Source organism: Melanotaenia boesemani, chromosome 1 (genome assembly GCF_017639745.1).
Source record: "Melanotaenia boesemani isolate fMelBoe1 chromosome 1, fMelBoe1.pri, whole genome shotgun sequence".
Classification (NCBI taxonomy): Eukaryota; Metazoa; Chordata; class Actinopteri; order Atheriniformes; family Melanotaeniidae; genus Melanotaenia; species Melanotaenia boesemani.
Window position 1 is genome coordinate 8,497,386 of NC_055682.1, and position 23,831 is coordinate 8,521,216.

General features: G+C 36.8%; 2 protein-coding genes and 1 long non-coding RNA gene across 3 annotated transcripts in view; 1 reads left to right on the forward strand and 2 right to left on the reverse strand.

Moving 5' to 3' along the window:
• LOC121639597 (N-acetyllactosaminide alpha-1,3-galactosyltransferase-like) overlaps window positions 1–17,151 on the reverse strand; it is a 137,019-nt gene extending 119,868 nt beyond the window's left edge. Inside the window, exons 1-2 of the mRNA XM_041984923.1 lie at window positions 17,061–17,151; window positions 12,186–12,323 (exon numbers count right to left, since the gene is read on the reverse strand). The gene's annotated coding sequence lies outside the window, so the exon portion shown is untranslated. The remainder of the gene's footprint in view (window positions 1–12,185; window positions 12,324–17,060) is intronic.
• Window positions 10,165–11,817, reverse strand: LOC121641776 (N-acetyllactosaminide alpha-1,3-galactosyltransferase-like; the record flags this gene model as incomplete). The annotated part of the gene is made up of 2 exons (XM_041988063.1): window positions 10,165–11,561; window positions 11,747–11,817. Coding segments are annotated over 2 exons (756 nt in total), but the record flags the coding sequence as incomplete, so codon positions are not given.
• On the forward strand, window positions 16,916–17,347 carry LOC121639619. Its single transcript, XR_006010226.1, has 2 exons — window positions 16,916–17,009; window positions 17,083–17,347. It is a non-coding gene; the product is annotated as an uncharacterized LOC121639619 (long non-coding RNA).
• The last annotated feature ends 6,484 nt before the right edge of the window (window positions 17,348–23,831 follow it).

Genomic DNA, 23,831 nt, shown 5'->3' on the forward strand with positions numbered 1-23,831 from the left:
ATGGCCTTTAAAAGACGGACAGATCCAGGAATCAGGGCAGCTGTGTTCCTTTGGTCCACAGCTCACCAACTCTGGGATTTGCGATTGCAGTGGCTGGTCTGAGTACCGTTGGTGGTTTTTGTAAGAGTGTTAACTTCCCTTAGTTAGTAGATACACGACTGTGTTTGTTGGATATTGAGATTCTGAGCTCTTCTTCCTTCTTTTAAAGGCCATCCTGGACTCTGGTTCGAAGGACTAGATTGTAGATGAGTTGTGGGACAGCATCGTCATGTGTGTGTTGTTCTGTGATTACATTTTCGGAGCACACCATACACAGTACGATCAAAACAGATTTTTTTTATCTTCACATGTGAGGTCTCGACCAGATAAAAATCTCATAAGATTAAAAAAATCATTATGATTGTACCAGGCTTTAGCTAATTAACTGTAAGCACATGCTTCTCTCTTGACTGTCTAAACTGGCACTGAAACTTTGTCTCAAACTTCCTCATTTTACAAAACAAACCAAAAATCATGTTGAACAACAAGGTATTGTAAACATCTCAGGGCATTTCTGAGGTCAAATTTGTGGAAATTGGACTTACTAAAAAATAGCCCTCTGTTTTTTGGAGAAATCTTACTGTTATTAAATATGAAACTCTATGGGCAGTTGGTGAGTACACTTAAAATTTACAGGCTTCTAGCACAAAAAAGTTAAAGTCTGGTGTCTTTAGAAAGTCACTCTCTGAAAAGAGAACAAAATGTCCTTGATTTAATAGAGAAATTATACTTCCTGAAAAATTCTGGATACAGCAGAAGGTTAAAAGTAGTGTTTTTTCTGATTAATTTCTTGTAGTGTGCCACTCAATTAAGTCTTGTAGCTAAAATCAGACTATCTCACAATCAGAGAGGCTGACTTGCTCTTTGAGGATGTCAGGGTCAAACAGTAACTCTAGCTCCTCTACAAGATGCTCTTGATTAAAGATAGAAAAATACCCCCATACAGATGCAGGCAAAGTGTGACGAGTAATAAACGCGAGTCATATGATGTGCTTCTGCAGCAGCATTTTTGCTTAAAAAACAATCAACAGAACTCAAGTGTTTTGTTTTAAAAAGTCTGCCCTGACCTCTTCAGTATCCTTATGTAAACACAGATTAAGTCTTTGTAGTGTTGTTATTGTTGTTGTTGTTTTTCAGGTAAGATTTGAAAATAGGAAATTACTACAAAATAACTTAAACAAGTCTTTAAACATGTAATAATGAAATTATGGACTGTGCAGGCAGTACACTGGCAAGGGCATTCAGTACATTTGTTAAGAAAAAAAAGACCTACCTGTCCAGCACAGGTTTAACATCTCAAGTGTCAGTTCCTGTCATGTAATCCTACACCATATGAGCTAATACTTCCTGTGTTTCACTTCTCACTTATCACTTCTCACTTATCCTTACTTAGCTGGCTGGTGTCATGGTAGTGCTTTACATGGAACTGTATGTTGGGGTGGTGAAAGAAATTGTCTCTAGCAAAAATGTTGGTGTTGTTTTATTTAAATTTAAGCAATATTAACTCTTTATAAGATAAGCTATAATTGTTTCTTGTTTAAGATAAAATAAAAATAAGTTAAAAACTTAATGACAGTCTAACTGTAGTATGTAATTTTTCAAGATCAAACTGATGTGAGATTGCTAAGCAAAACAACACCTGCTCATTAAAAATGCAAACCAGTGGGTGTGGTGGAATGCCTTTTTTGCCTTTTGGTTAAGATGTTTTTAATGTTTTTATGTATAGCACTTTGAATTTTCTTGTACATGCAAGACAATTTTTATATTTTGGCCATTATACCTATCTTTGTGAAAAGAAAAACATGACAGCGAGGCTACTTGTTGGGGGAAGCACTAAAAATACAATGAAGTTCATTTAGATTAGTTATTTGTTGCAAGACGGATTCTTTATATTTAAAAACCCATCTATCTCTTCTTTAAATGCTTAAACAAATAATTAGCTCAAGCTCAGTTACTTAAAATACAAAACTTAAATACAAAATAACCTCTTCAATGAAAATGAAATGCATTTATAATCTGTGGAGAAACAAATCAAATGTCAGCTAAAACGCCATCAAAAACAAAACAGCTGCTCATTTTTTATGATTTATTGTATTGTGAGCATTATCATTGAACATTATCACTGAACAAGAGGCAACAAATAATTAATAAATAAAAACAAATAAATAAATAACATTTTAAGCAAATGGTAAAAAAAAAATTAGGTAGGCTCAGAAACAAAACATAGCCAGACGTCACATGGTATATTGTATTATATGAACTGAATATAATACGGTCACAAGCAAACCACTCTGGAGATTCTGTATGTAGACATAGATGATCATCTTGGGCCGCTTTGTTTGTGTTGGAATAATAGTGATCTTTTACAGTTAGAATGGGCCTGATCATGACATAGACTGATGAAATTAAAACGACTAATAACAGTAGTTTCAGACATTCTCCTTATTCATACTTATTTACTCATAAAGTAAACAGAAAATATAAAACCTAAACTATAAAACCAAATAACTTTATATGACGAAGAAAACGTCACGTTACCATGACAATGAAGAGCTTGTTGACACCCCGAATGCTTCCCGTGGTGTCAATTTCAGACTATGTGGGAGTTCAATGTAAATCTGTCGGGTTATTCAACTCGTCGAAAAATGATGAAAAACGGGTACCTAATGAGTCGGCATGTGACGCTATGGGACCCTGACCATTCGTCAGAATGTTGACGCATTGGGAGTGAGAACGTGTTGTCCATGTACATGTCATGCCTCGGGTACCCTAGAATCCTAATGTACTGGGCAGCAAAGACAAGGGTCCCAGTTATAGCAAATGCTATAAGTCGAGACAGATACTTCAAGATCAGGCAGTCTATCAAAGTCACAAATGATTTGATTTGTCTGACGAGGAGAAGAAGAATGATCCCCTCTGGAAAGTGAGACCTCTCTTAAACAGAGTGCAACAAGGCTGCCACAATCTGCCCAGGCCAAGGAAGGCATGTGTTGATGAGCAGATGATTCCATTCACTGGCCGGTGTCCTGTACGACAGTTTGTGCCCGGAAAACCAAACCCCACAGGACTGAAGGTATTTGTCCTTGCCAGTCCCAATGGTCTAGTTCTCGATTTTGAGGTTTACAAAGGAAAAAATACATTCACTGACCAGCAACTTGGAATCGGAGGAAATGCAGTTGCAAGGATGGCACAGTCTTTTCCAAGAGGAGCACATATGTACTTTGACAGGTATTTCACCTCCATCAAGCTACTAGATACCTTGAAAACAAATGGTCTCCTGGGAACAGGGACCATTATGAAGAACTGAATCCCTGCACTGTGCAAATCGAAGATGTCAGATGACACCAAGCTGCAAAAACATGGAAGGGGTCAATCTGGAATGGTTATTAAAAAATCATCTGAGGCTGCCGTGACAAGGTGGCAGGATAATAAGGCAGTCCTGCTGGCTTCCACTGTCCATGGAATAGAACCTCAGGACAGCTGTATGAAATGGTCAACAAAAGAAAAACGCCATGTCACCATGCCTCGATCAGCTGTTGTAGCCGTATACAACAAAAACATGGGTGGTGTCGATTTGTGCGACCGCATGATCAGCTTCTACCTGATGTCAAGCTGCACAAGAAAATGGACCATCTGTACAGCCCTGCATTTTATTGACTTAGCCATAACAAACAGCTGGATTGAGTACAGGTCAGACCACAAAGTTTCTGGAAAACCAGAAAAGGAGAGGCTGCAGTACTTTGACTTCAAGCTGCAACTGGCTGAAGAGATTATTGCTCAGGCACAAGGAGGTCACCAGGCTAACGATGTGGCCAGCGATGATAGCGATGAGATGACTACTGATGATGACGAGTATCTTTCATCAAACAGGAGGCCTGTTCAACCTCAGCCAAACACCAGTGTGAAAAAATATGGGGCAGTCCATTTGCCAAAGATGGAGAAGGGAACGCATTCATCAGGGTGCAGAAGAGAAGGATGCAAAAGGAAAACATCAGTCAAGTGCATCAAGTGTAAAATGTTTCTGTGTGTTACAAAGACCAAAAACTGTTTCCTGCTCTACCATTCACGATCTGCTGTGATTTAGTGCTGTATTGACTGAGAATTAAGAGTCCTACCATTTGAGTATTTAAACATTTTTGGATGTTCTGTTAAGTTTAAATTCTTCACATTTTTATTATTTATTTATTATCTATTTCAGTAACTGTGTGCTCTTAGACAAATATGTTGATTTATTGTTTTGTTTGTTTGTTTGTTAGTTTGTTTTTTACCATGTTCAAATAACCCTGTTTGGTAGTTGAAAGAATTTGGAATAATTCTGTAAACAACAACCAAAAAAGTTCTTTCCTTTAGGGTTACATTGTTTCCCAGAATGAATGTTGACTTTTTCATTTTTTTCAAAACATGCCTTCAGACTGTTTTGTTGCTCGAACACTGTGTGGACTGTGCAGCTCTTTAAGTTCCACCTTGTTTGTCCCGATGCAGGAATCCTAATGCCACAAACTTCATCCAGAACCGCAGTTCTTTTGGGAGACTTGGTGAAAAACATTGCAAATGCTGATAAGTTTGCAAAAAAAATCTGACCGGTGTGAGGCATGAGCAGGCCTGTTAAATTATTAGGTTCAGCTGATGGGCATAACAGCACAAAGTGTGCATGAGGAAACGTCTCTCTCAATCTGGCCTGCAAGCCCGAAGCTGCGCCACTCATAACAGCAGCCCCCTCAGAAGTTTGTGTGATCAGTTTACTTTCCAGTTTATATGGAGTTTTTCTTTCTGAACTTTTTCAAGCCCCTCTGCAGTTCTGTCCACTAATGGAGAAAAACAAAGAAATTGCTCCACAGCAGAACATTCAGTAATGTCCCAGAGCACAATCACACACTGGCTGACACATGCCACATCTGTTGTCTCATCAGCTTGCACAGCCACAAATGGTGCTTGCGATATTTCATTGGCCAATTTCTTTTCATAAACTGATAGCATGCAGTCAAGCAACATATTCTGGCTGGTTTTCATGTGTACTTTGCAACCTGTGTGTTTGACCGGTGATCAGCTAACTGGCTATCTAAAAAGGAGAACTGGTTAACAAGGTCCAGAAACACGCCCGATTAAGCGAAGTGGAAGATTCATCAGATCCACGTAAAGCAATTTCGTGTGCCCCGCAATATTTAATACAGTCCACAATACATGATAATAAATGCCTGTTTTTTTTGACAAGGTCGTTGTGTCTCTGTACAGCAATGCAGTGGCCCTCATCAAGTTGGCAGGCAATGTTCACTTTACCCAACATTGACAGCTTTACGCCATTTCTGATATGACTTGTGCTGCATTCATGTTTCCTCATTTTATCTGATAAATGTTTCAGATCCACAATACCTTGCTCAGTCCAAGCTGTGTCTCCTCCAAAAAATAAACAAAGGAAACAGAAAAGCGACTTTTTGTTACCCTTGGACTCCTTGGAGACAAAAGAGGATTAACATGTTTATTTAACACAAATAATATAAAGTCTTGGTCTTAAGGAGACAGGTAATGGAACTGTAGAGCCAGGAAAGGAAAGGGAGTGAGTCCATCTGGTGCGTGGATTAAGGTCCGACGAGGACTGAGGGCAAAACAGGGGATTATAAGGACTGGAGGACAAGTGTGACTAATTGGACTTGATGATGATGAGCAGATCAGGACCAGGTGTGGAGAATCTGGAGAATACAGTATTTTTATCTAACAACTAGGGCTGTCACAATACTAGAATTTCAAACTCGATACTGATACCCAGGAAAATACTCGATACCATTTTTGATATTGGAGCAAAAAATAAATAAATAAATTAAATAAAAGAAGAGGCATGACATTTATTTTTAAAGAAAAGATAAGAACAGTAAGTTCAATGACAATAATACCAAAAAAATTCCCTCCCAACAGTAAATTGTTAAAAAACAACCAGAAACAGGATCTGGTCCATACAAATGTCAGTTACAGCCCTATTAATTTTCTGTACTTCTGGTGAATTGGCTCCATATTTTCATTGCTGACCACATGAATAATAATAGTCCAATTAATTAAAAATTAATTAGCACCTTTCATACAAGAATTGCAGCTTAAAGTGCTTTAAACAAAGAATTCCAGCACCAAGTGCTTCATAGACAATGTGTAAAAAATAAAATAAAATGCATGACCATTAAATAATGAAAGAATAAAACAAAATGAAAAGAAAGTATATATAGTGCATAAATCAAAAAGTATTGCATTAGTGAAGCAAATGCAAAAAGAATAACGTTAATCCTAGTTGAATACAAAAGTGAAGAGATATTTTTATCTATGCTAAGATGATTAGAAATGAGACTTTTAACATATAGCAGCATTTTTAAAAAAGATAGATTTTTAGCGTGTACTGGTTTACTCAAGATCTCCTTTATTTTCAGGACTTTTTGTATTTTTGACATTTGAAGATGGATGCCCAGCAAAAATCTTTAACGTCTGTGATATGCAAAACATAGGTGATAAACCCATTGCTTGCCTTAAAGCTCTGAAACCAGGAGAAGAAGTACTTGCAAGATGGTCTGATAACAAGTTTTACAATGCCACAGAAGACTTCATTGGAACAGCTGACAAAACGGTGGATACCAAGAATGCCACAAAGAAGGACATGAAAAAGAGAGCTGCAGCTGCTCAAAGATTCTACAACCTTCCATCCCTACCTCAAGCAGGCCAGTCCACCTCTACACAGGATCACCCGAACACTGTGGACCACAATGTCATGCAGCCTCCAACTACCTGGACAGTGTACCAGCCTCCACCTACCGAGTCATCTCTACCTCTCCAGCCACAGTACCAACTTCCAGTTTTCCAATCATCACCACATACACCTCAATATTATCAGCATTCAACTATCCAGTCACTCCACCAGTATTCATCCACACTGTCTCCAATCCCACTTAGTTCCAGCCTTTCACAGTATTCACAACATCACAACCTCACACGCCACCGCCCACACCTTTAGACCTAACACAGCAGCAGTCTGTTTCAGCAGATTTGGACCAGCAAAGCAAACCACTGGCCAAAGAAAGCTGTATCAAAATGTTATACAGCTCTAATACACACCAAAAACATGCTATTCTTGGGAACCAGAGCCAGACTAGTACATCTGAACATGAGACTTCTTCAAGCTCATCTGCAGATACTATAATCATTGAGTGTGATCCAATTCCAGAATGTGGAGAACCATGTTTTCGTTGACTTCAATCAATAGAAGACAGATCATGGAAGCCATGCAGGGTATGCAAGTCAGAGGTGGAAAGGTTAGAGGAGGAAAAGGCCAAACTGCAGGATGTGCTGTATAGTAAAAGAAAGTACATTTTGTCTCTCTTTTGCAATTAATTTTTCCTTTAAGGTACCTAATTGCTATTCAGTACTGTACACAAAAGCTCTGTAAAAAGAGTTATAATTCAAATAAAGTGGACAATAATTAATAATAGGTGTCTTTAATTGTACAAATAAAAATTGTAATTATGTTTTGATATTAATATTTATAAAGTTTGAATAAATGTTGTTATTTTGGACATTGGAAGATATTGGGTGCTTAAACTAAAACTTAAAAGCTTTAAACACTGGCAAAAATCTTAGCCCATCATGAAATCTTTGGGTTTTTTTTTTTACTTGACTCTTCCATGGTGACTGCTGTGTCCATGTAAGGTAATACATCTTTTCTGTCATAGGTGGTGTACAGCAACCAGATTATCATTTTGCTTGCTATGATGCTGGACAGTACAAGTAAAAAAAAAAAAAAAAAAAAAGGGGAAACACGGAAAGGTGCCAGATGGTGTATTGCTGATTTGGTAGTTAACAATTTATAGAAATGATATGGAAAAGTTGTGGAAATTCATAAGTAAAAATGTGTGGGAACCCAATACAGAGAGTCAAAGTCACACCCACAGAGGATTCCTTGAGACCTTATTTTTGAAAAAATGTGTATGGCAGTGAACCACAAAAGACAACTCATCTTTTCAGCCTGTTTGAATTGTCATTAATCACATTTATATTTGTCCGTTTAATATATAACTTTACAATTAACAAAGTTACAGTTACTACACAGTCAATAATTGCCTAAGTAACATCATGCTACCCAGAGCGGCTGAGGCAAGTGTTAACACTATACCCTGTGGGATTTTTCCTGGCATGTGGTCACATGCACATTGTATATTGAGTCTTGCTTGTTCTTTGCTTCTCAGCTGAAAAGGAACAGGAGTCACTATATAAAGACATCAGCTAAGATACATTTGTGCATGAAAGAGCTAGGTTGATGCTATTAATGTATAATATGAGTGGTGGCCATCCATCTATTTTGTCTCTTTGCCACAAATGAACATCAGCGACATCGAACAGGTTTTTCCAGACTGCCTCACATATTGTGTAATATTAGATTTAGTTTACTGACCAGTGTAACTGAACTTTTTTCTGTAATCATGTTACATTTTGTAGAGATAGAAATTCACAAAAATCATGTGTAATTCCCTAAAATTCATGGGATCAGAAGGTAAGTTGTCCATCGCTGTTCACTGCTCTACATATAGGGTTGTGTCATGATTCTCCAAAGGCTTGATTGAATTTTTTCTTTTCTTTTTTTAAGGTCACGATTCGATTAGATCCTTGATCTTTTTTCCCTTTGAGCACAGATGTATTTACCACTTTTAGATTAGTCTAAACTAGAATCATTGGTTATATGCCACGATAACTAATTTAATTTTTCATATTTCAAAAGATGGTCTACATGGTGTCATGAGTGATAGTTATAATAATTAAGATAATTAAGGTCTGGAGAACCTGGGTTTAAGTCCCCAGGCTGGCAACTAGGTAAAACCACTGTGGGCCCCTGAGCAAGGCCCTTAACCCCCAACTGCTTCTCGGGCGCTGGAATCTGGCAGCTCACTGCTCCTAACAACTAGGATGGGTTAAATGCAGAAAAAGAATTTCCCAGCTGGGATTAATAAAAGTAGAATAAAAAAAAAATGCTGTGATTGTTTCAGTGGACTCACAGTTTTGCTTAATTTCCTCATGTGTGAACCTTAAAGAAATTACAATGTAAATTTTGTGATTTATGGATGAAAAACATTCTTAATACTGTTGTGGTAACTGCTGTTACATTATAAAATTTGTAATTTGTGCTTTCTTTTCTTTCATTCTTTTCATTTATTCATGCAGCTTATACAATGTGCTTTTGCAGTCTGTCTTTAACTCTGTTAACTTTGTTAACAGTGTTAACATTACAGCTACTTGAAGTACTCAAAATACTCAGCAGTACTCAGTTTTCAAGTTCAATGACTGTTGGAATTTAATGAAGATGAAGATTCAGATTCAGATTTAATTTCTTATTATTATGTCAGCTTGTCTTCCATTTGCCATAGAATTATAAAGCATGTTGTCTTTGGGTAGATCTCATGTATCCCTCTGACCTGCAGTGAAGAGAGTTGTATTCACCATTATTGTTCCTTTGGCCCATCAAGATGTTATTAAGTGGATAATCTAGGGCTGGGTGATATGAACCAAATCTTATATCTCAATATTTTTTACCATAATCACAATGTACAATATATATATATATATATATATATATTTTTTTTTTTTTTTTTTTTTTTGTCAAGTAACCAAAGAGACAGCTCTAATTTACAGCCTTCAGTTCTAAAAACACTTTTAAGGATCAGCAGCAAACAGCATTAAAACAGTTGACTGAAATTAAAGTACCTTTATATTACATTAAATGCTCCTAAAACAAAATAAATTGAAAATACTGAAAACATATGAGAAACATCTTAGACAAAATAGAAAGTAAAATGAGGCTGAGATGAGAATCACCAGTTTGTCTTCCGAGCTATAGAAGAGCAAGTTTTGAGCAGTAAAATTTTCCTCTGGTCCAATTTGAAAGAACGCCCAGTGACACACATACTTTATTTATTTATTTATTTATTTATAATTACTTATACTCCCACACATGAAAAACTACACAGACTGGTTTTCTCAGTAGGCAAGGCAAGCCAAGGCAGTTTATTTGTATAGCACATTTCATGTGCAGGACAATTCAAAGTGCTTTACATAAAACGAAGGCATTACAGATATTTAGAAATAGTAAAAGGCACCAACACATAATCACAATAAAATATTAAATTACATTAAAATGATTAAAAGCAAGATGAGTAAAAAAAAAAAGTTAACAGCATTGCTTATCAACACAAATTCATAAGCAAACACACTCCTAAGTTACAGCTCTACTATAAATTCTTGCATGGATTAGTTCACATTAAGTATGAGTGGCCAACTGTTTTAGGTGACCATACTGGCGGTTACCATGGCAGCATTAATAAAGAGCTGGTGGGGATCAATTTTAGAATTTTATTTGGTATTTGGTGAAAGTAATAAACAATTATCTGTGATTCTTGAGGGGGCACAAAGATTTCTATTCAATCACAGTGTCATAGAAAGCAGTGAAGCTACATGTACATGATGAACTGATTTCAATCCAGACTTGATCTTCACTTGCAAATGTATACTTTTTTTTTAATTACCAGGCATCCCAGTGATCCTCAGACAGTTCAGCTTCATTATTGGGCTTCACAGCTGTCCGGCTATAAACGGAAAGACTGATTTTTCCTTTTAATGCTATTCTTAGATGCATAAAGAAATATTTGTTAGAAAAAAAAAACCTTTGTACCTGAGTTCACTTCTCAAAAAAGTTTTTTTGTTTAGGCCTTCTGTCAAGACAGTAAAACATATTCACACTTTTGTTCAAATTCATCCCAGAAAATTCATCCCACACAAATTCATCCCAGTCTCTGAAGTCTTTTTGATTTTGGCCACACTACCGAGTATGGACCACGTTACATTGTTTTGGTTCCCATATTAGGCGAGTGACCATAATATCACTCTTGTCACCAATAATGGGGTCCCAGCAGTACTCAGGTGAGAGGAGGCGACTTGGTTTATTAAGCCAGAAGTACTTGTTTAGATGACTCTCATCATGCCACAGAGCCTCCACTTCATTCATTTTATCCTCCATGAAGCTCACATGACAAAAGTCTGCCAAAGCCTTCACTTTTTCCAACGATCCTCCGAAGATAGCAGCATGGTAGTAGTAATCTCCCTCCTTCATGTAAGCTTTAGATTTGGGTTGTTTGTCATAGGTGAACCTCTCCTTTGGAAGTTTGTAAAAATGGGCATGGAGCAAAGCCACAGACTCCCCGAGGGCTTCTGAACCAAATCTCCCCTTAAACTCCTGATCAACATCAAAGCAGAAGAGATAACTGAACTTTCCTTCGAGTTCCGTTTCTATCGTTTCTGATATGGTCTTCATTCGCATCATGGAGATGTCCTGCCATCTGCTATTCTTTTGCACCTTGACAACTTTCAGGTCTCGCTGAGGAGCAAGTTCAAATTTCGGCACCTTCTCTGGTAAATCTGTAAACACGTAATATGTCACCGGTAATCCAATCATAAAATGCTTTTCTGCTGATGTTAGGAAAGTGTTGAGATAGGCATCCAGGTACCTTTAACAGACAGGGAGAGAAAAGAAAAGTTGGACTTCACCACTACTCAAAAATGATTTTGCACCTTCTTAAACTTTTTAAGCTGGAACAAAAACATAAATATAAGTGTTATCAGTCTAGTGTATGACTACTGTCACTGACTCAAAGTCTTACTAGTTCACTAAATTACAGGGCATACTATTTACCTGCTTGGGGAAAAAAAAAACCCTTGAACTCTGTCAAGAGTGGCGGGCGGAGGTGGAGGTGAGGACCCAAATGCAGGCAGTCAAGGCAGGAGGCAGAACTGTGCTGGTGACAAGGTTTAATCCAGAGAACACAGAACAGGGAACCACACACAACAGGGGAATGAACCACATGTAAGGATCTGACAAGGAATAACAGAAAACCAGGAGTACTTATACACAGAGGGAACAACAAGACACAGGTGAAGTGGATGACTAATCAGACCAGGTGAACTAACGAGGCAGGAACAGAAAACCACAGATCGGGGAAAAAACTAACTGAATATAACCAGAAAACCAAGAACATGAACATAACACACACCAACACCCAGAAACCATGACAGAACTCAGAACTAGTAATTGTCCCCACCTCCCAAATGACGATGTTTATAGAAACACATACCTTCCTACGGCAAACACAGTGAGTGCCACGGTTGTATTTCCTTCTTGGTGCTTTTTGTCATAAAGTTTGGGGTCAAACATTAACTCCCAGATGATAGGAGCATCCCAGGAAGTGAGAGTCTGAACTGCTGGTCTGGTACTGAAATACAAAGGAAAGACCAAAGAAAGTGATCAGGAAACAAACACGTTTCATCACTGAAGATAATTTCACTTCAAACGGACATCTTCTGCATTTTAATGAGATTAAAAACTCACCACTCCAGTCAGAATTAGTAAGGCCTCTTATTTGCACATTAGAAGTTAAGTTTCAATCTATGAGTTTCATCTTATTTAAATTAGCTTTAAATTTATATATAACTAATATTTCCACCATAAATGCGTCATTGGTGGGGGCTGTTAACCATTGGTATGATGACAACATGTCTGACAAAGAGCCTTCATTCCTAATCAGTTGGTTTGACAGGACAGTGAGGTTTTTTGAGGTTTCAAACTTCGGTTAGAAAAGAGACTAAATGGGGACCAAGAACCAGTTTATTATGTTTTCATAATTGCTATTATAAATCATTTCCCCTCATTTATCGTACCATAGCACTTTATTTTTTAAGGAAATTTAAAACAGCAACAAGACCAACCAAAGTGATGCACAGTAATCAAATAGTCTCAAAGATATAAAATACATAAATAAAAAGCACAGTATCAGCAAATGCATATGACAATTTCACAAATGATTTGTGGTATTTTTTTGTTTTTGTTTGTATTTTGCAATTAAAAAACTTGTTAGAGAACAGCATGTTGTGCAGTTTAACACTAACAAGTTGTTTGTACAGTGTACAGCCACATAAATATGTTTGTTTAAAAAAACCACTGTGTCATTACAAAAACACAAAACAAAACACCTTCATTACATAGATGTGTATCCTTGGTAATGTGGTAAAACAAGTATGGTAATGTCATAAGAAAACACATCGTCTTCTTTCGTTGATCATTCTCGCTTTGCTTTCGGCTCACCCACGGTGAATCACTGTTTCCTGGTTAGTCACGATGAAAAAACAAGTGAATACATAGAATATGTTTCAGCATAACCACCTGGCTTTGTTTGCCAAAGTAAAGGTAAATGCAAAGTAACTGTGTTAAATATGTTGTTGTTTACCTAATGCAGCCCTAAAATGTGAACGTTACATAATACGGATGCAAGAACCAAAAAAGTCTTACATTTTTTGACAGATTCATTCTTTAAACATGACTGACTGCATTAAGGTCAACACTTGTTTTTGGTTTCCAGGTTGCTATGATCTGTTGAAGAAATTGTATTTAATTTCAGATATATGGTCTTGTTTCTGCTATTTTCACTGTTCTAGTACCATCTTCGTTTTAAACAGCAGCTATTCTGCTAAAGGACAACTGGAAGTCAAAAGCTAGTTAGATGTTTTTTACTTTGTTACTAAATTCTCTGCTCAGGTTCAATAGAAATGTTCAAAAACATTTCTATAATGTTGATAATGTCCAGGTAGAGGTCCTGTTATCTAAACCCATCCGCTTTTTCTGAGAGAAATCCAGAGTTTGTATGTAGTATTTATTTATTGTTAATGGAACAGAAGGGATTTTGTTGGAATGAGGCTTTTTGGTTACTCTGTTGTTCTGTTATTTTGGGTATGTTGATATCAAATGACTAGAATAAATAAAACTTAAAAACCTGAAAGCACTGCATTTATGTATGATTTTACATATTTATAGTGTTGAGAAATTAATGTATAATATTTGCAATAATTACATAATTGTGATTATTCCTTTAACAATACCTGTACCAAGAAAATCTATAATCGTGACATAATCGTAACATGTTATTGAGGAAACGTAAAATAAAAGAACGTGACTCAGAAGCTGTAATTGCTGCATGCTGTATCATTTTAGCTGATCACCTGACCTATGGGATTATTCCCCTATCTGTGATAGCAAGATGTCTTGTTTTCACACTCAAATATAATTTTGCTCTCTCTCAAAATGCTGCTGTCACACCCAAAATGTCCCTTTTTGTTCTGAAGTATATAATTTGTCCTTTCAAAACTCTGCTCAAGTTTAGTGTCGCAGGTTCAAATCCCCTGTGCTCAAGCTTGGTCCCTCACACTCAGACTATCTGCTCTCTCAAAACTTCTGCTTTTGGATATTTTTTCCTCCCTCTTGGGTTGCTGTACGAGGTTTTACTCTGTAGAGGAGTTTTGAAAGGACGAACAATACATTTCAGAGCAAAAAAGAGACTTTTTGAGTGGGAGGGCAGCGTTTTAAGGGAGAGAAAAATTATATTTAAGTGTGAAAACAAGAAACCTAGCTGTCTAATTGAACAATTACGCTCTTGATTAAAGATAAATACCTGACAGTTCTTTAATCATGTCTGTGATCTTTCATTTAGAGATGTTCTTGTAAACTGTGCCATGTGGATGTGATTCTTTTGCTGAACGTAGGAAAGAAAAATTAATAATAATATTTTGCATGTTTCTGAAGTCATAATTACCAAAGTTTTCTATTTGAACCCAAACCCAGAGTTGTTTTTTAGCCTAAACCTGAATAAAGAGATATGAATGTGTCATAATATTCCCCTTTCAGATCATATTTAGGGCCTATATGCTTGTTCAAAGACTTTCTTCATGTCAATCTTAACAATGGAAGTCCATTTTTGGAGATCTGGTGGCAAACCGTATGGCAGTGATGCACTTCAGTGATCAAATGTTCAAATCTTATCTGTCTCACATCAGGTACTAAGTCGTGCAGGTTTTTACATGGTGTGTTTAATTACAAGCTGATGTTTTTTCTGGCACACTTCCTTCTTTCCATATAAAAACATGAGGAAGTGTTTGTTGCTTAGGGAAATGTCAGCCAAATTTTTTTGCACCTGTCAAACCTATTTTGTTCCACTGTCTCAACATTTCGTTGGTGGATGAAAACGTGCCCTGTTTTGAATTTGTCTTGATTTGACTAAATATCTGCTCTGAAGTAAAAATGGAATTATGAGTTAAACATAAGGGATAAAAGAATGACTGATGACTTGTCATAGTTAAATGTGGTTAAATGCCTTATCAAAATCTTTCCATTAAAACTTCTTATTGTCTGTGCACCCTTGAAAGAGCAAAGTTTAAAAACAGAGTGCAACCAAGTACAATGTAATAAAAGGATAATTAAAAAGTTAAAGTTTAAATATATATTGGTTCTTTCTATCTCTGCATCAGGAGTTAAAAGCAAGTCTGCTGACTTTCATGTTAAAACAACAAAAAAAAACTAAAAAAAAAACAACTGATTCGTTCTTTTAAAATATGCAACCATCCCTTATGTTGTTATCTTGGGTATTAGAGCCTTCTGAGTACATAAAAAGGAAACATGACACCAGGTGTAAGATGGCTTCACGGCTTTTTGAATGGACCAGATATAGAAATGAAACAGTAGAAGACCAGTCACCACCCATACATACCACCCATAGTTTGTTAAACTATTTAAAACTGAAGTGTAAATATTTTTATTGCCAAATACCAGTACAATACTGACATGAAGCAAACTCTCCCAAATAGTAATCATGATGGTTAGAATATGCTGTATTTTTATATACTATGACCAAAAGGCCAGTGGTGTAGTCATTTAAACAACTAAAGTAAACCTCTACAACACATATGCAAGCAGGGTGCAGTAAGGACACTTTATAACTAAATGAGTAAAACATTATTTAAGGGAAATATGCAGTCAGTGCAGTAGATCTGGACTGGAAGGTGGTGAAAAGAAGTAAATGTAATAAATGTAATAGGCTAATATAGTTTAACTGTACAAACAATGGCCTCCATCGAACTTGAAATCATACAAAGGACATCAAGTCCATCCTTCATGACTGTATAGATTCTGTTTTGAATCTGATTTAGCAATTGATCAAATTTTGATTTTTTTTGTCTCTTTTTGGCTTTTTGGCTAGTTGTCTGGTTGTGTGTGGCTCGCTATGATCAAAATAAAATGAATTATGCATCCTCACACACTGCCTTTACCAAAAATTGTCTTTGTTGAAAGTTGCACGCAGAGGTTTGCTCTTTGAGTGCAGTAACAAATTGTCCATAGAACAAAGCTGTGAAATAACTACACTTACTACACAACACTCATGGGGTTGACACACGGGAGGCAACGTTGCTCCTTCTCTATTCATTTCCTTTTGAACTTGCACGATGATGCTTTAAAGCCAAGTGACAGGTGACATTCGTGCATGTGAAATGTCGCTCATTTATGTAAATGTGCATGTGGGCTTGCGACACAACACAAGAAAATAGAAAAAGCGAGGGGCTTCAATGACTGACCAATGAGCTGAGAGCAGGCTAGACAGAGCAGTCTGCAAACTTTCAACATGGAGGAACACATCATTTTAGATGTGTCTGGCTTTCTCATACTTTACAATACTTTAAGCAATGATTATAGAGATGTAAATAAAAAGGCAGCCGTGGTGCCAGGATGAATTTGTCCTAACGTAGGTCCTGGATTTATCTGGATCAGCCTTGAGGTCAATCAAATTATGATATTTATCATGCTGTATCCTTGTTTGTAAATTGGATGAACCCAGGTTTGTCTTTTTCTTTTGTACAGTAAGATTTCTGTCAACTTCAGCAAAATCTTCTGACTCTTCATCCTTCATGTGTCATGGCCCATGCTCATCTTCAATCAGTGCTTCCTGTTGCCCATATTCGGACTGCCAATTGACACCGCTGTTAGGACGGCGCAGCTGGAGGACATCAGATCATCACCTCACCTCCATATAACCACCACACGGACATCCAGTCATCACTGGATTATACTACTCATCGTGGTAACCAGTCGTGCACATTATCTGATCCTCTCATGTTTAACTAATACTAACCTGTTCACATCTCTCTCCCAAGAACCTGTCCGTACCTCGCCTGCATCCCGGAAAGTCCTGTCTGCCCGCTCCAGCCCGTCCGTTCAGCGAACCCTGCAATCTCCTCCGCACATTCAATAAACTGTTCTTTATCATTCTCCGTAAGCTTCACTCCTTGGATCCATACACCACCCCCTGACATCATGCTTTGTCTGTTACAGACTGCTTTAAAAAGGTCAAAATTCCCTCCAAGATCATAACAATTACATTTCTTGGAAGAAAGCTATCTGAGAGTGTGATGTGCAGCACTAAAATAAAAAAAAATAAAAAAATAGGAAGATCAATGAGGAAAAACAAAGTAGTTCCCTCTTTATGTCTAACGGTAGGTTCACTTACTTTAACTAAAACCACTACAACAACTTTTTTTTTCCTGTTTGTCTCTTCCCTCCAGCCTTAACTGCAAAATATTAGATCATCAGCTATTGTATATGCACATGATTCTTTGTAAGGATTTAGCAATAAGACTTCAGAGAATGAGTAAATATTGGCAATATAACCGCTTCTGTGGAAGTGGAAGCTTCCAAAGAGGTGGAGTAAGCAAATAACGTTATAACAATTAACAGTGAGCGTTATAACAGAAGTTTGTACAGACTCAGATATTTTCTGCAGATAGACTGATAAAAAAAATTATATTATGATGTAATAAATGTATGATAAAGACTGAGTAAAGCACAAATACATGATAAGTTTTGGAGAAAGATTGCATATGGGTAAGAGATTTCTGTAGGGCTAAATAATTTTAGTAGTCATGGTAACAAGGTGAAGCATCGCAGGCTCTTGGTTTAAAACCAAAAGGCCTCCAAGTCAGGTGTTTTGCTAATCTATCACTTACATGGATTTTCTTCAACTACAGTAGTCAGAATTATTGAAAGACTTATTAAAAAACTGATTTACGTTTTTTTTCTCTCTGAAAGTCAAGAGTGGAATCCAAATTGGTGATTAGTATTGATGTTCCTTCAATGGCCATTGGTAGATTCTTCATAAAGGAAATGCTTGTTAAATACCTATTTAAAAACGAAAGAAATAAAAATGGCTTGAAACTGGATTAAAATAATTTGAAAGACATAATGGTAAAAAACAAAAACAAAAAACAGCAACTAATATTTGCTTATATCAAACTGCTATTTAAATGTTAAATAATGAATCCTTTCATACACACCTTAAATAGGAAGTGAGACAAATGAAACCTAAAACAAGCAGCACAAGGCAGGTATATGTTCCAGCAGTCCTTCCCATGTTCCTACAGGAGGGAAAAAACAAAACATAGCAAATTTAAACATATACCAGCACAACAGTTAAACACACCTCATTTATGATATGACGCAGACATCAGTGAGCTATATCACGAGGACATACAGATGTTATCAAAGCAGCATGACATGATAAATCCTAGTTTTGACCTGAAGTTTTTACTGTTATAAAGCTTGTGATTTGTTCACATTTTGACGCTGAGTGTTACACCCTCTCCTGGTCTGCCCAAGCCTTTCCTGCCTTTCCTCAGTGATCACTCCCCTGATTGCTTACACCTGTCCCAGATCAGCCACACCTGTCTCCCTTTCACCCATCTCTCCAGCTCAGGGTGTCCAGCTCAGTCTTTGAAGGACTACAATCCTGTTAGATGTCTCTGATTCAACACAACTGTTTCAAATTAACTGACTCTTGTAAACAGCTTTTTGTCAAGTTTTGCAAAAACATGTTGACCCATCAGTCTGATTCTGGTGTTTTGCAGCAGGAAACATCCAAAACCTGCAGGACAGCAGCCCTCGAGGACAGACTTTGGACACCCCTGTCTTAATGACATTGTATTCTACCTCAATGTGTGGTGTCAACAAATCAAAGCGTTGCATAGAGTTTTTTACTCTGAAAATAGCCAAATGTGATGTTGGTAGGGCCAATATAGGGAAAAGGGGTAGCTCATTTGTTTCCGATCGTGGCTACTGGTTATTTGAGGGGATAATATGGAAATGGTGGAGAGCTATGCCCAGGATGTTACGTGAGTCTGTGATGTAGCCAGTGCTGTCCTCCATGCTGCATTAGCAGACTGAAGATAGCCGACGTCAACAGACTCAATATACTGGTCCACAAAGCCAGTAATGCTGAATGAAACTGGACTCTGTCAGAGGAGAGGATGTTGTCAAAGTTTAAGAAAAGTATTAGAGAACACTTCACACCCACTCCATGTTGTGCTGGAGAGTCACAGGAGGACTTTCGGCAGCAGAATTATTCCACCAAAGCAAACTACTGAATGTCACAGGAAATCATTCCTGTTTATCGGCGTAAAGCTCTATAACCCACTCCTTACTCATTAGTAACTGGTCAGTCAACGTACATGTTAAACCCCCCACACCCCCACACACACACACACACACAAAAAAATATATATTATACCTACCTACAAAATACATGTTTACTCCTTGTATATATTGTGAACTGTTGTTATTCTTTTTTTATATTACTACTCCGTATTAAAGAATTTCCCTTGAAAATAAATGAAGTGGACTTTTGGTATTAATGCCTTATAGTCTTCTTTGTATTATTTTGTATGATTATTATTTTAAAGCAAATGGAAATCAATAAAGAAGTAAGAAAAAAAAAATAATAAAAAAAACAGACGACATCCAGCAAGCAAATTTAGCTTGACTAAGCGCCATTAGGCTCTGCAAACCTGCTCGTTTGTTAATTTGCTGCTTTAGTGGACATCAGTAACAACACAAGCAAGAATTCACACAGGATGGGACGTCATAATTAAGTAGTAGTCAGACTGCTGTGAGTCCAGTTGGACACAGGTGCTTTCATGTAGTGCTAAAGGCAGCGCTTTTTTTTTTTTTTTTTTAAGTCATTTGTTTAAATACAAGATCACGATTTCATTACATAATATCATCTTGGGCGTAAGTGCAAGCAGGTTATTCAGTGCTGAGTTGAGCAAAACAGCTGGATGAACAAATCTTTCCAACTCGAGTAGAAAAGTTAGGCTAAATGCAGAAATGATCCTTAAACAGGTGAGTCTTTAGTTTGCTCATAAAAGTGGATGAGGACTCAATGGTTCAGACGGAGTTTGGTAGATTGTTCCACCAGAAGCTCTGCTTCTAGCTTACAAAACAATAACCCAAACAGGTCTACCTCCACTCCTTAAGAGTAAATATTGTAGAATAAATATTTATCTGTGTACATATAGGAAAATGATAGTCATGCTTTTATAGCATATTCATATTATAAAAAAATGAAAACAGTATTCTAGAAATATTTTTGAAGAATATATCAAAATTAAATTAATAATAAGTTAACTGTTAAGAATAAAAAAGCAGTATATGTCTGTAGGAAGTAAAATATTATATGTAAAAATCATATGGCCCTTTTTCTCCACAATTCATGAATGAAAGGGTTAAGTTTATTTAACTACTTCTAGTAAGACTATTTTACTTCAGCATTGTATATTTACTTTTGATAGAAACAACACTTTATTTTTCAAACTTACTTCCCCTTCCTCCTTTCTTCTTGCTGAAACACGTGGTTGAGCAGCCAAATTGTGAAGCAGTCAGAGTAGCTGGCTGGCAGATCTGCAATGAAACAAAAGAAGTCATTTTACATGCAAACCAAGGTGTTGTCAACTGACTGAAAAACTACTTCTGATGTAGGCACACACACACACACTTATTAGCTTAGGTAATTTTGAAGCAACGTTGAAAATGTGTGCTTGCTTTACAGTGGTATAAACTTTTGAAACGCAATACTGCTAAAACATTCATTCATTAATTCATTCTCTGTACCGCTTATTCCATGACGGGTCGCGGGTAAGCTGGAGCCTATCCCAGCATTAGCAGGTAAGAGGCATGGTACACCCTGGACAGGTCACCAGTCCATCGCAGCTTAGCTAAAACAGCTTGTAATAAAAAATAATTTCATGCAAGTTGTTTTGAACATGACAATAACAGGATATCCTATTTAAAAAAAGATTGTTGTAGTTCATAACATTAAAAAGAACCTTAATAGCCAAGTGAAACTAATTCATTTTAAGGTAATGTTTTTATATGCCTACTTAAAACTAATATAATAATCTGAAATTAAGACGTGGTCAAACCCCTTTTATAAATTCCCAGTTTCACCATTCAGCCTCCTAATGGCATCTACAGGACTCTTCAGAAATAAACTGATATGTGCTCTTCCTGGACGGAAAAAATACAAAATGGAGACAATTGGCATCAAGTACCAAATGAGGAAAAAAGAAAATCTAACTGAAGTGGGTTTTTTGTGTGTGTACATGTATGTGTTTCCCTTTCAAATTTCTAGTTATTTGAGGTCATAATAATCATCAGATTAGCTGAATGAACAGGTTGAGACACATCATTTTCCATTAACAGTAAAGATGAATGCTCTGTGCCACATAACCCCTCCTAAATTTGACAAAATGGTTTACTCCACATCTGCACCTGTCAGTTCAACTAAATTAGGCTACTTATACACACACACAGAGCAGCTTCACAGAGCCATGTCTTTCCATAAAGAAGTGACAAGTGGATACTGTAGAGTGAAAGAGGAATTAGGAAGTAGGTTTAAAAGTCAATGTCAAAGCATCACAGGCTTGCAGGGTGTTTTTAGCCAACAGTGGTGAGTGGTTGCATTAATTTAGCCTTTTATCTGCTCAGTATTTCAGTAAGAGGTTTTTTATTTGTAGATTTAGACATCCAGAGCTTCAGGTTATACAAGGTAAGTGATTTGAGTCTAAAGTCTCAAATTTAACTTTGTGCAAGTGTGTCACGATGCTATAAATCCTCTGAAATCTGCAGTAATCAAATTAAGCAAACTGTGTAAATCTAATTCACATTGAGTAATGCAAGTCCAGTCTAACTATAAAAAAGAGTAGATCTATTGAAAAAAATCCTTTAGTTCCAGCCTGAAACTTTTATTACTTTAGTCTTCTTTACATTTTTTAGGATTTTTATTTCAGTTTAATCAGGTATAATAATGACTAGTTTCTGTTTCACTTTATCATTATTATCCTTATTATACTTTATTCTGCTTCCAACCAAATACTAAATTGTTAGCTAGTTTCACAGAATTACACTTAGATTAATCTTTTTCATATTTATCAAAATATTAAAGAGAATATAATTTCAAGACATTTTTTAATGTCAATGTGAATTGCAGAATGTTCAAATCACCTTTACACATACCCAACTTGTATTTCCTTCTATTAAAAAGACAAAATCCAAACTTTAAAGTGTTCAGACCACATACAGGTGTTGAGTTTCCATTCAGATATGTGGTCTTTTCACCAGTTTAGACTAAATTCATGGTATTTACATGCAGAAGCAGGAGACAAAACGTTTAATTTGTTCTGATTTCCACAATTTTTCACCTTTGCAACAGCACTGACACACCGATCTGTTTGGTAAAGCCTTATAGTTTTTGTACAGAAATGAAAAGGTTTATACTGCTAGGTATCACTTAAAATGTTGAAGTTGACATCACCATGCAACACAACTCACACAGAACAGTAGATCTAACTGTGTACACAAGCACACATGCACATATAAAGCTTCTTCTTCTGGTTTCATATTTCTTTATGGCGTAGTGGCCTCATCATGTTTATGCAACATTAACACTTACATTTTCACATATTTAAGCGACTTCTAAATTAAATAGGGTTTCCTTGAAATTTTATTAAACGGCTAGTGCACCCAAAAATGTGTTTTTTAAGCTGCAAACAACACAGAATTACTTAATTGTGATGAAAATTGTGATGAATATGGAAAGATGGAGGGTGTTCGACTGCCAGCCATTCACAAGCGCTGCCGCTAATTAAATAGGTTACTTAAAGACCCATTCCAATGCTTATCTGGAACTCTTTAAAATGTTCTCAGTGGTCTTTAAATTGTGATTATGACATTTTTGGCAAAAATCACAAAACATGTGCCCTTTTCCAGGGCTCTGCCTCTGCAGAGGTCCATTGGCTCATTAGAAATTTGCCCGAGTTGTGGGCTGAGTCAGTGCTGCTCAGTCAAAAAAATCAAATTCGCTATAGCTTCGTCTGCAGAGTCAGAACGGGCAGAGAGGGAGGGGCAGGAGCTTGTGGCCCCACCCTGTGGAGGTTATGACGTGTAAATCAGGGTCTGTCTGAGCTCGCCTTTTTCTTCCTGCCATTGGTTCATAATGATTTAAATGCAGAAATACTCAGAAAAGCCATTTTGATCCAATTTTTCACAAGATATTTCCTCTAGCTTCAGATAAATGCCACATGGACATGTGAACAACATGAAAAACATGATTTTCACCGGAGTGGGTCTTTAAGACATCAACTCAACCAATCTAACTAGCAACAGCATTGCTTATCAACACAAATTCATAAGCAAACACACTCCTAAGTTACAGCTTTACTATAAATTCTTGCATGGATTAGTTCACATTAAGTATGAGTGGCCAACTGTTTTAGGTGACTATACTGACGGTTACCATGGCAGCATTAATAAAGAGCTGGTGGGGATCAATTTTAGAATTTTATTTGGTATTTGGTGAAATTAATAAACAATTATCTGTGATTCTTAAGGGGGCACAAAGCTTTCTATTCAATCACAGTGTCATAGAAAGCAATGAAGCCACATGTACATGATGAACTGATTTCAATCCAGACTTGATCTTCACTTGCAAATGTATACATTTTTTTTAAATTACCAGGCATCCCAGTGATCCTCAGACAGTTCAGCTTCATTATTGGGCTTCACAGCTGCCCGGCTA